General features: G+C 43.5%; 1 protein-coding gene across 1 annotated transcript; it reads right to left on the reverse strand.

Moving 5' to 3' along the window:
• Positions 1-259: 259 nt before the first annotated feature.
• Positions 260-10,951, reverse strand: wdr26b (WD repeat domain 26b). Its single transcript, XM_068753476.1, has 14 exons — positions 10,583-10,951; positions 8,676-8,775; positions 7,499-7,555; positions 6,326-6,462; positions 5,764-5,861; positions 5,518-5,674; positions 4,916-5,054; positions 4,349-4,489; positions 3,910-4,029; positions 3,308-3,453; positions 3,117-3,195; positions 2,897-3,026; positions 2,492-2,686; positions 260-1,305 (listed from the first exon to the last, which is right to left on the reverse strand). Exons 1-14 carry the CDS (start codon positions 10,879-10,881, stop codon positions 1,280-1,282), a joined length of 1,824 nt encoding a protein of 607 aa, XP_068609577.1. The 5' UTR covers positions 10,882-10,951; the 3' UTR covers positions 260-1,279.
• Positions 10,952-12,614: the final 1,663 nt, after the last annotated feature.

The raw sequence follows: 12,614 nt of genomic DNA on the forward strand, positions 1-12,614 counted from the left end.
TGGGGCTGGATCTTTTGCTGGTTTGAATTGAGCACACATACAAAAACACGCACCAATTAAACCTGCACTCACAAATGTCAACTCTCACTAATGTGTGTGTGTGTAATCATTCTTACTCACTCTCGCACACAAGCAGAAGGGGGGGGGGGGGGGCAGCAGTCGCTGGTGCACTCCAGCGCTTTCATATATGAAAGCATGTCTTAAAAAGTTTCTAATATGCGTCCTGACAGAGGGGAAACCCACCTCACTGATGACGTCTGACCCCCCCCCCCCCCCCCAGCACTGATATGTGACCTGTGAATCCCTCTGTTCTTCTCCTCTTAGGCAGATGCAATGAAGCTGTGCGGAAATTAGCCTGGAGGGAGTTGGCTCTGCCAGTTGGAGACATTGCAGTGACTGTCCATGTTAGGAGTTAAATTAAGGAATAAAAAGTTTGCTTTCCTAATGTCAAGGAAAAAAAAAAAAAAGAGGACTCTTCATCCTCAAGATTTCAACGGGCACAAATGCAGCTAAGATTCACCTCATAAATGAGAATTAGGCTATGACTATAATAAAAAAAATCCAACATTTAGCACAGCCTTTTCGTGTGTTCTTTGCCAGCCGATCGATCAGTGTTTACGTGGTGAATTTTTCAGCCCCCCCCCCCCCCCCCAACAGATCATATTCAAGGAACATAGCAAGAGTGGGGGAAGAGGAAAATATACAGAAGGGCTGCTACATCCCCTATGCACCGTCCTCCCCCAACAACACTCTTTTCATATCTATGAAGACGTTATACATGTACTGTAATGGAGGGGAGGGGGAGGCAATCATGCAGACAGATGTCGTCCAATGAATCAACGGTTGGTCTGTGCTGTGTCTGTCTGGAGGAGGAAGAGCGGAGGTGGGTTTCCTGGGAGGTTCTGTGAGGGCCTGGTACTGCCGGCGACTATGCAGCAAAATGGGGAAGGAAGGATCAGTTGGGGGAGGGAAAACAGCCATTACAGGTCGCCAGTGCGTGCGTGGCGGTCAAATCCCACAGGGCACCGACTGATCTTCCTGTAGGTCAGGATCAGGTTTGGACAAGGACCTGAATTTTCAGAGTGTCCGTCGTCAGCTCCACCAATTACTCTAAGCTAGTCAGAGACACAATCTCCTCACTTTTATTTTCTCTTTTGTCTTGGTGGGTATTTTGTTATTTCTTGACGTGCTTTAGGTCGGTGTCGGATTTTATTTGCCCATTCAGGTTTTCTATTTTTCTTCTGGGATTCTTGGGTTTTCCGCTGTCCATAAATCACCATCAACTGTCCATATTACTGCAGTTCTCTGGTGGGGGGTGAAAAAAAAGAAACGACTTAAATACCTGTAATGCTGTTTAAGTTAAAGGTCACATATTATACCATTTTTCCACAAGATAACGCAGCTCCCAAACAGATGTTGCAGGACAGCGTCCCACTCTTCAGTCTCAAACAGCTCTGTCAGAAACGCCCCTCAAAATGGAACCGAACCGTCTGCGCAGCTGCACGCTACCATGGTAACCGGTAAGCGGACTTTTTTTTAGCAAAATTTAACCACTAAAAATAAACTTTATCCACTCTGTTATTCTTCTTGTTCCACTCATGCACGAGCCACAGGTAGAGCGTGGACGTCCGGCGCGCAGACACGGGGAGAGTGCACACTTGTGCCCCCCCCCCCCCCCACTTTGACGTCAAAAAGACATGCTTTAATACTTGATTACAGAGCTACGCGAACTACGCAGGACTGACTGCATGGTTTAATTGAGCAGTTTTTGGGTTGGTAATGACCCAAAACCAGTGCCTTAAGTGGGCCGGTACGCACCGGCACGGAGTTCCGGGACTTCTAAAAATATCCCTTGAGTGTACCGGCACTTCTCCAAGCGCAAAGAACGTACCTTCAGCATTCTGGTACGCTCTGCGTTAATCCTTCACAAGCTGCACCGCTGCTTATCATAGCCGCCACAGCACCGAGACTACATTACCCACACTGCCCTGTGTTTTACGAGACAAGCTCGACCGTAGCTCAGACGCAGGCTCTGTCTGACTCCACCCAGCTGCCTGTAACTCATATACAATAAATTAAAGCTCTGTTGTTGTATATGTGGTCTGCTAACTGCTGGAGGGGGAAGGTTCAACAAACATCGTTGTTGCAACCTCATGGCACAAAATGAGTTCGCGGTAGGGATTCGATCCAGCGGTCTTTGTATCAACAGGTGGGAACTTAATGGATTGAGCTACGCGTGCATGCGGAAACTTGTCTCTTTTTTCGGGGGGGATTAACACAAGCGAAAGAGAGTAACGGCATCTTTTTTTGAGCGACTTAAAGCACTGCCCAAAACCACCAAACATGAGCGTAGAAACACGGGAAAAGTACGTTTTTTTCACAATATGTCCCCTTTATTGTTACCATAAAGTATTTCAAAACTATGTTTAACATCAGCAAGTAGACGAAATTACAGTTTCCTAACTATGAGTAAAACGCAAATGGCCATTACCGCTGAGTCCGTCCGCCTCTTGTGACTCGAGGAAGGGTGCAGGACCCCAGACGCGGACCGTCCCGTCATCTGAGGCAGAAGCCATGAGTCCCGGGATGGCTGGGTTCCAGCTCACACAATTAACGGTGCGTGTGTGGCCCGTTAGCTCGGCGATGGGCAGTTCTCCGCGCCTGTGCCAGATGTACACTTTGTGGTCTGTCAGGTAAGAGATGATGAATCATTTCTTGGCCAAGCAAGAGTCAGAGTTCATACGAGTCAACTAAAGCACTAATCAGCAATTATCCTGTGCAACAGGCAGATAATACACACATTGGGCCTAAACTGGCCAATGACTAAATACTCATACTGCAGAATGCTTTATTTTCTATAGTCTCGACACCACGGAGCAGCATGAAATTAGTTTACCTTCGCTGCCACTGGCAATGAAGTCTTCGTTGTGCCCTCCAAAGCAGGAGTGAATTGTGTAGAAGCCCTGGGTCACACCTTGGTACTTCCTCACCAGCACCCGGTCCTGAAGGTCCCACAGGTGCACTCCCTACAGAACGTCGTACAACACCCACTGAAACTAGCTGTACTCAACACGAAGCAGAAAAAGGATAATGGTGGCGTTGGGGGAAAAACTTACCTGAGTTGCTACATTTAACAAAGCTAATCTTCCATTCTTTGAAACAGTAAAAGACATGATCGGGTGGTCCTCCTGAACTCTGTAAACAAACATGTAAACGAGGAGGAACAGTCAAAAAGCATCGATTGCGTGTTCCATTTGATGGTCTTCATCAATTCATAGATCCGGTATTGCTTGGCATCGCTGCATACATGTTTCTGTCTGTAAGGTCCTCAAAGTTGTACCCCCGGATACGTTGGTGGGTGTCAGAGGCCAGAACTGCTCTGCCATCACTCAGGCACCACAGACACTGGACTCTCACGCCCTCCCAGGAGTCCAACAAGTGACCGTCAAGGTCCTGTCAACACAGAAAGCATACCCCCCCCCCCGCCCCATCGCTCACTGTTAACAAGCATTTTTTATATATTTTTTAACCACAAAGCTATTTGATAGCACCTAGCAGGCATATACTGGCTGATTTTTGTAGCAGGCCCCGACACGGTGGAATATTCAGATAAAGTTAATCAAGCAGAAAATTGATTTCTCCTTTAAATTTTCATTTGTTTTATAAAAAAGAGAAAAGAATAGATAAACCATATCTCGGGAAATCATGATATAATTCCCATTGTGCCTTTAATCACGTCACCCTGGACTCCGACTACAATTCAGTGTGTTGACTGCTTTACAAAGCCCCCCCCCGCCCCCGCCAGGTCACGAGATAGTCCCCCGGAACTATAAATAAAATATATTGAACATTGAGGTATTTGCTCATGCCTATTGTAACAATGCTGTAGGTTGTAAAGGAAGTGCTTACACATTGATAAAACTGTCCTCTCTGTCCTCCAGTGACGAAGCGTTTGCCATCCGGGTTCCAGGCCACACTGGTCAGGCTGTCTTCATGGGACTGGGACATTTTGGTCCGCAGCTCCCCCGTCTGGTCAGCAAAAGCATTGCCAGAGACGTTCCAAAAACAGGAGAGAAATGTTTTTTTGGGGGGAGGGGTGACATCAAGAAAAACCATTAAGTAAGGGTGGGGGAGGATAGAATAAAAGGAAAACAAGGTGAAGGGGAGGGATGGAGAGGAGGAGGTCATTGAGCACACACAGCCTGCACAATAAGTATTTTTATTTATGTTTGGCCACTGTGAATTTTAACGTGAAGTATTCAACACAAATGCCATGAGCATAAATACTACATATACTTCCCCTATTACACCGACACAGAAAATACTTTTTTTTATTTATAACCGTTACCTGAACATTCCAGAGCCACAGCTCAGAGCAGTCGTCGGGTCCACAGGCGATCAGGTAGGTGTCGTCAGGACTCCAGGCTAAGTAGGACACACCGTAAGCATGACCGTCCAAGGTTCGCAGCAGCTTCAACTGGTGGCTCTCCTATGCAAAGGCAAATAGGGAGCATTAGGACCAAAATTCGTTTTGGCACTGCAGGCTGGGCCCCCTCCAATGGTAGTGGGGCGAACCAAAACCAAAGTGTAAGTTGGCGAATAAATTAAAATTCTCAGACATTCCTTCAGGCGTTTTAAAAGGGTTCGGTCTGGATGACCAGAGAACTTTCCTCATGTCAGGTCGAATGAGGATTGCATTGGAATGAGTCTTTATGAAAAGCCTCTGAGCCAATGGTTAAACCAAAAACAACAGGGCCGGCTATCTTTGCAGACCGACCAATGACAAACCTGGGACAGCGAGAGCCTCTAAGGGCAGAGCGGTAGTAACATGTAGCAAATGCCAAACCACTGAATTCCTGCTGTGTAATTTAAACTGTAGAGGTCTTGTGTATATTCAGACCTTCTCCACACTCACCGGGTCAACTTGCCAAATGATGACAGTTGTATCTTTGGAGCCAGTGGCCAGTTTGGTGCCGTCGTTTGAGAATTTGCAGAACCACACTTCATTACAGTGCTCTGTCAGGATCTGTTGGGTGTAACAGGGGAACTGCTTCCTACAATATGGAGGAAAAAAAACAGTTGTTGAAATCTTTATTGAGCAAGCAACAGAGGAACTTCTTATATTATATTCTATGTCTTCAGCTGGACATGTCCAGAGGACAGACAGGGACTATATCGGTAGAAGGATGCTGAGGACGGAACTGCCAGGGAACAGGGCTAGAGGTCGACCCAGGAGAAGATACATGGACGTAGTGAGGGAGGACATGAGAGTGGCCGGTTTTGGGGAGGACGATGCAAAGGACAGGGTGAAGTGGAGAACATCAATTTGCTGTGGAGACCCCTCACAGGACAAGTACATTAGTAATACCTTCAATTGGGACAGAAGATACTGTTTGGAAACACACAAGGCTTCCACATAGCTGTAAAGGAGGTCCACTGAGACATCAATGAGACATGCTGCCGGGTTCTAATCCAACACTGAGGCCTGACGGGGGGGCCCCCCCGAGTAGCACCAACCTGCTGCAGACGTGATCCAGGAGCAGAGAGACCGAGTCCAGGTTATTGTCCAGCTTGGTGTTGTGGTAGAGGCAGCGGTCCCTCTGTAGCTCCACCGCCTGCCGCAGCAGGGTCTGTAGCCGCCTGGGGGGCAGCATCACAGACGGTGGAAGGTATGCTACAGGGACAAACAGAACAAAACGCACTCAATAAGTGAGGCAGTCGTGCTAATTGTGCGGACGGCGAGTCCACCAATCTCCCCCTCACTCTGTAACTTGTCCAGCAGGCGGCAGCGTGAGGCAGTGCCCTTGCCCTCCCACTCTGCCTTGGCCCTCAGATCCTCAGCATGACTACACATCAAGTACCTGCAAGGAAGGCACACGCACACATGCTCAGGTGACACAACATACACGAAAAGGTTAAGAGTATCACAATAAAGATGCACCGAAATGAATCATACGCAGTACATGTCGACAAGTTACCAGCAATAACTGGAACACAAATTAGAACAAAAAAAAAAACTGTCAGTGGTAAATACTGAAAGTCAAATATCTTACCTGAAGGTAAATACACATCTCTACCAAAACAAGGCATCCTCCCCATAACCTACTGTGCATAGTGATAAACAGCAGCCATGTGACAACATAAATAAATGCAAAAACCATTCATCACATCCATTTCTTCAGAGGATTTGACTTTTAAACGTTTTTATGTCTTCTTAGAAATGTAAATGCCCGGCTATAAAGCTGAGAACCAGCAGTAGTGGGAGTTTATTACAGCTATTTGTATGTATGCTATAAGACAGATACAAATTTACATGTAGCCATACCCGCTAAGTACATGGATGCGATCCGTGTTGTACTTGAGTGGTGTTAACTCTCCCCGGAGCACCTGCAGGGCCTCTAGGACTTTTCCGTCCTCCAGATACTCCAGGTACTTCTGCTGCAGCAGTAGGAACTTCATGCGCTGAGCAGACGACAGGAGACAGAGAGGAGATTTGATCAAAAATGTAAATAATAAATGAGTGAAGAAACAAGCTTAAACTACGGCCTTGGGTTTCAATTTGACACGGATGAGAAGAGACTCCGATCGCTGATTTTAAAAAAGCCGGTTTGCTTGACTGAAGGAAATTAGGTCTCTCTTTTTCTCAGGGTCATTGCAGAAACAAAAAGGCCCATGTCTAAAAATGATATCTACCGTAAAAACCTGACATTGGGATAGGATGATGGCGATGTTGTTAAAAAATGCCTATCTCCTTCAAACGGAAGAGCACTTGTGCTGCAGATCAGCATTAGACTCCTGTTACCAAGCGTCTCCGTCCGATCTCAGGTATGCGGTCGGAGCCACAGCCCTGACAACGGCTGCACATAAATTCAAGAAACCATCCACCCACTGATATCCACAAATAAAAAGAAGTATCTCCTAACACTAGGTCTGCGGTATAAATCAAACATATGCAGTAACATGCTTGTTGCCCATGACAACACTAACCTACAACAGACCTAAAATGGGAACACATATTGAACATCTGAAGTTAAACATCTGGCAGACACACAAAAACATCTTCTGAAGCTCCTTTGGATTACAACAAATATAGAACACTCCTGCACTCGTATGGGCAAATACAAGATGTAAAGATGTGAATAAAGCCACCAAATTATAAAACACCTACTTAATGCAATACATCGGTAATAAACAAAGATGAGCTGACCAATCTGACATAGTAGTACATCTCCGATGTAATGCAGTATCCACATCATACCCATGAATAAAAACAATTGCTTATTTTGAGTCCAAATATTTGAAACCAATCTAAGAAAAACAAAACAAACAAAACCATGAAGCAACATTTTAAACCGAATGTCGTCCCTGAGGTAAAGTCCAGAACATTTGAGCTTTTTTTTTTGTTCCACAACAAGCATTTGTGACCCTGCAAAAGAACGGTACCATTCTAGAATCTCTATCATTTAGCCCAGTTCCGGTTTGGGCAAGGGGAACTTACCACAATAGCGTTGGGAGAATGCATCAGTGCTCTCAGTTCATTGAGATCATTCTCAGCCTGGACCAAAACAAAGGGAGGGCGATGGAGGGGAGGGACAGATAGAAATAGTTAGCTCAGCAGATTTCATTAATACACGGGAGAAAATAAAAATCACATTAGCAATAAAACGGATCTTGATTTTTTTTTGCACATTTTATTACCTTTAACAACAGACGGGATGCAATAATAAAAATACTGACGGAAAAACATATTTTCCTCATGCATTACCGTCCTCTGAACATTTTATGGCACAAATTTTGAAGTCCACACAAATCAGTGCCTAAGCTATAACTAGTTTACTCAGAGTATAACTTTACCTTAAAATTGTGATCCTTTGACCAGAGGCAGGTGCTAAATATTATACTTGAAATGACACATTTTGTTCAGCGCGAATACGGTAATATAATTTTGATTTAAATTGCAATTACATATAAACTAATCTAATAATAATTAGATTAGTAATAATCTAATTATGCTAATATAAATCTGACATTTTGAACTCCCAAGTCAAATCAAGTCAAACTGCACGTTCGGTGTCGATGCTTTTGCCATTCTGCCATACCTCATTTTTTTTTCTGAATATAATTTTGAATATATGTATATACACATAACTTGGTTATTGTTTTACAGAAAACATAATAATGACTCAGCAGTTTTCTTTAACCATGTGCAAAGCTAACTGACCAATAAAACATTCTTATTAAACCACCAGATCAGATTTTCCCTTCTCATAAGCAGAAAAATAGAAAGTTCTGTCAAATACAATCCATGAACTTAAATGCATAAAATATGTGTTGGAACGGTAAAGAGTCGACGGAGAACTATGGGCCATAAAAGTATGTGTCATGTTACAAAGCCAAATTGTAAACAGTGAAATATGTTGGCTACAAAGACTTGCTGCTATTGGCTGATACTTGGTTATGGTATGCAGAAACTCGACTTTACGCACCACATCTTTTAACACAAATCACATTTTGTCTGTTATTTACTCAAGATGATCCGAGATACCGCTCTCTGCGTGTCTATTGGTTTCCGGACCACTATAATTATGCAGCAAAATCATGGACATATCACTAAAAAGGTCAAAAGTCCCCGTTTATCAAAGTGTTTTAAAAAAACACCGGATCTCCACACCAACCTTGTCCCACTCGCCTTCCATGACATGGTTGCGGAATTTGGTGGCTGAGGAGTGTTCCAATCTGCAGCCTGATTCCTGCATCAGCAGGTCCACCGTCTGACTACAGAGAGAAACAAAGAAGGGAGGGTGCAGCAGACATAAGGAAACAGTTGTGGCTAAGACATTTCTCTACAGAATGCTCATTCTAATTATACCATTGTGATCATCTATAATTATTGAACAGGGACAACAATACTGGTACTGGGTGACGATGGGATGAGGGTATTTAAATGGCCAACAATGTCCTTATCAGTTTTGCCAGCAGAGTATTTTTTTGTGAACAGTCGAAGGTACGCTTGCATGTACCGAGCTTCCACTGCAGGTTGACATCATCCCCTTAGTCTGTCAACAATCAGCCATCAAACCAAAACACTCCACCACTACAGCCAGCCCTAGTGAAACGTGTTTACATATTCAAAGTGGGATGGAAATGGGGCTGGCTGACACCTTCAGCACAATGACACATATTCAAAGTGGGATGGAAATGGGGCTGGCTGACACCTTCAGCACAATGACATCATGTCCAGGTATCAATGGAATGGCGCAGCAGCTCCGAGTTAAACCTCTCATCCAGCTGGCTGCTACACCGATTTCTCATGCACCCCCCCCCCCCCCCCCCTGAAATATGGGGGCTCCGTTTCATGGCCTGGCAATGCAACAAACCCACCCTCTTTTATAATACGGTACTTTGTGATGGTTCAGCTTGATAAACGAGCGTGTGTACCGATAGATAGCAACTTTAAAGAAGCAAGCTAGACATGCATTCCTTCAAATCCCAATGATGCTATAATTAGATTCAAATGAAAGCCTCCATTTCAAAGCAGCTGGTTCTTCTGTTGTCTTTAAACCCAACCGTTTACGCTGCATTCAGGAACAAGTCTCCAGCGATACCGACTGCCGTCTTTAAATAAATATAAAAAAAATGCACGCCACCGTTTGACTACTGACTGTTGAAACATCGTTCTGAAACAGTGACGTGATAATAAAGACAGTGGCATGCGTATAAACCAATTACATTAAAATAGATATATATTTAATAAAGTAAAGAACAGCTCACGACGTGCAGAGAGTGTACTGGGAATACTAAAATAAACCAGGCGGCTTTTGCAACATACTAGTTATTATGCTGTGTGGTTGATCTATTACTGCTCCCCTCAAACGCATGTTATTTCCACATGAAACCAAGCTGCAAAACGAAGACAATCAGCATCCTGTCGAAAAAAACTACGACGACAACCCACACATTGATATCTCCTCAGTCTTTTTTTGCATGAGCTTTTTTTTTTAAAAAAAAGGCAAAAAAATATATAAAACTACAAACCCCGTTTGGGTTTTGATTCAAACGCTAAATGAAGCCTCTCCTTTCGCATGACATTGATTTTCTGCTGTGCAAACCACAGTAAGTCAGCTGCTGCTGTTTGTCTCAGGACGAACGTTATTTACATTAAATATGATGATGTAACGTCCCTTCTCTTAGTGCGAAATCTCGAGCGTACATTTTAGTGCCATGGCACAATCAGCACATCAAAAAAAAAAACAGCCCAGCTATCGATAGCCTCGCAGAGCAGACAAACGAGACCGTGTTTACGAGCCTGTGACGGCTTCGTGTCAGGACGCACTGCATACATGCAAGCTAATGCTGTTAGCTATCAAGCTAAGTGTTTTTGTGCAAGATGGACCCCTTCTTTCTATCAACTGCCGAGCTCAGAGGCTAACTACCCCATCCCCCCATGTTTGTGTCTGTCAAGCACACTGCGAGCTCCGCAGTGAGCAACACGCGTAACAGCAGTGAAATATACAGCCTGTCATTTATTCAACGCTAACACTAGACGCATTAGTATTATTAATTAGACTTTGAATTCACTTACTTTAGCCCTAGTCCGTGGAGGTGCTGCCCTATTAATCTTATGACATCTTCCTCCGCCTGGGATAATCGTTTTTTCTTTTTCAACGAGCCGACCTCCGAGCTCGAAACTGTAGCCGAAGTCCCCGAACCGGGAACGCCTGAAGACCCGTTACTAGTACCGACACTGTTCCCGTTGTCTGTGCTGGATAGAAGCCCGTTGGAATGGGTTCCGCCTGACGAGGATGATTCTCCGTTTTGTGCGCTGTTAAGGCAGGGGAGCTCAGAAGATTCTTGTCCTTGTCCTGACCCGTTTGCCTGCATGCTGCTGCTCAGGTTGTTAGCTAAACTTCGGTTAAAATGAATGGCAGAGGTGGCTTGAGAGTGTGTAGCAAGTCCTAGGACAACTCCGGACAGGCCTGTAATAACCGCTGAAGCCCCGGACTCTCCTGCTCCCTCCGCCGCCGAGGCTCGGTGCTTCTTCCGCGGGGGCGGCGACGCTCCGCCGGTGTCCGAGTCGGAGGAGGAGGAAGCGGAGGCCAGAGTTTCCTCACCGAGAGCGGCCGTGGTTAGAAGCCGGCGGAGCACCGGGTGGGAAATGAGGTTTAAGCTTCCAGGTTTGAGGCCTTGTTGCCAGGCTCAGAGCGGACTGTCACTGCCGAGGCACTGTCAGTTAGCCCCTTTCTGTTGTTGTTTCTCCCAAAACAGCTGCAGCTCTAATGGAGTCCTGACGCCCTGACGTAACCGGAAATTCCGACACTACCAAGCTTCCGGGTAGAATTATTATCCATGGGAGAGCGTGAAATAATATTTAGCATATTTACCTAAATATATTTCGTGAACTTTCTAGTGACATTCCACGGGTGTGCAGCTCTTGCATTTCTAGCTTGGCAGCCTATATCTTGCATACAGCTCGGTAAATGTACCACGATGCCGCAAGTAATCTCTCACAACTCAAATCGTGTGGGTAGAAGGTATTTCCCTAAAATTCATGTCTACCAAGAAAACAAAAAAATAAAAATAAAAGTAGTCTTAAGTTTAGCCAGTCCATATAAATATTTAAAGATATAAAAAGGTTATAAAATAGTCACAAAATGCTACCGTAGAAAATGCGTAAATTAATTCCAATAAAAAAAAATTAAACTTCACAAATCATGGTCAATACTTATTGTTATTTAGTTATCATATATGATCATTTTAATTCAGACAATTGTTAAAATGTTGTACATATTGTACATTGTACATGACATGTTGTACATATTATGTATCTTTTTAATTTATTGTTATTTTGCATCTGTGGTGTCATTTATTTTTATTTTATTGTTATTTTGCATCAATTGAGTAATTTAATATTCGTTTTATTGGTATTGTTAAATGTCGATGATTTATGTGCTAAGGACTTTCAACGGAAACAAGACAGCAAGGGCTTTTTTGAAATGCTCCTCTTAGACAGGATGTTTGACTGTATTGTTACTGTAATACATGCTACTGTTTGACTGTACTTGTACTCTAACATTCTATCTAATAAATATATTAATCATCATCATCAACATGTACTTTATAACAATAGTTTAGCAAGAAATGTAATAAATAATAAATGACATAGATTCCTGCATTAAGTGAAGGTAAATTATGCTATAAAATCCTGGCTGAACAATAAGGATCAATGTTTAAATGTATAGTGGAACTGTGACATGGACCTGACCAGAAACTACAGGTGGAAAATGCATATTTCCTACATATTAAATGTTAAAGTGTATGCCTTTCTTGTATAAATAAATAAAAAAATATAAGTTGGCTCTTCAGTTTTACACATGTAAATGGCTATTAAGGATGGGTTTAAAATGGACTGTTGAGTCATTTATTTAATCAAAATATGAAGTTTTCATACAGTTGACTTACTAATGAATGCCATTTATAAGACGTGAACAGACAACATTACATATAAGGTAAATTATTTTTTTTTAAATGTTTTATTAACACAGTATAAATACAGATTATGTACAAAAACCGAGACTCAGGTAAAAAAAGAAAAGTAATATCATATATGTTTTCCG

The sequence above is a fragment of the Brachionichthys hirsutus genome, chromosome 20, assembly GCF_040956055.1.
Source record: "Brachionichthys hirsutus isolate HB-005 chromosome 20, CSIRO-AGI_Bhir_v1, whole genome shotgun sequence".
Taxonomy (NCBI): domain Eukaryota; kingdom Metazoa; phylum Chordata; class Actinopteri; order Lophiiformes; family Brachionichthyidae; genus Brachionichthys; species Brachionichthys hirsutus.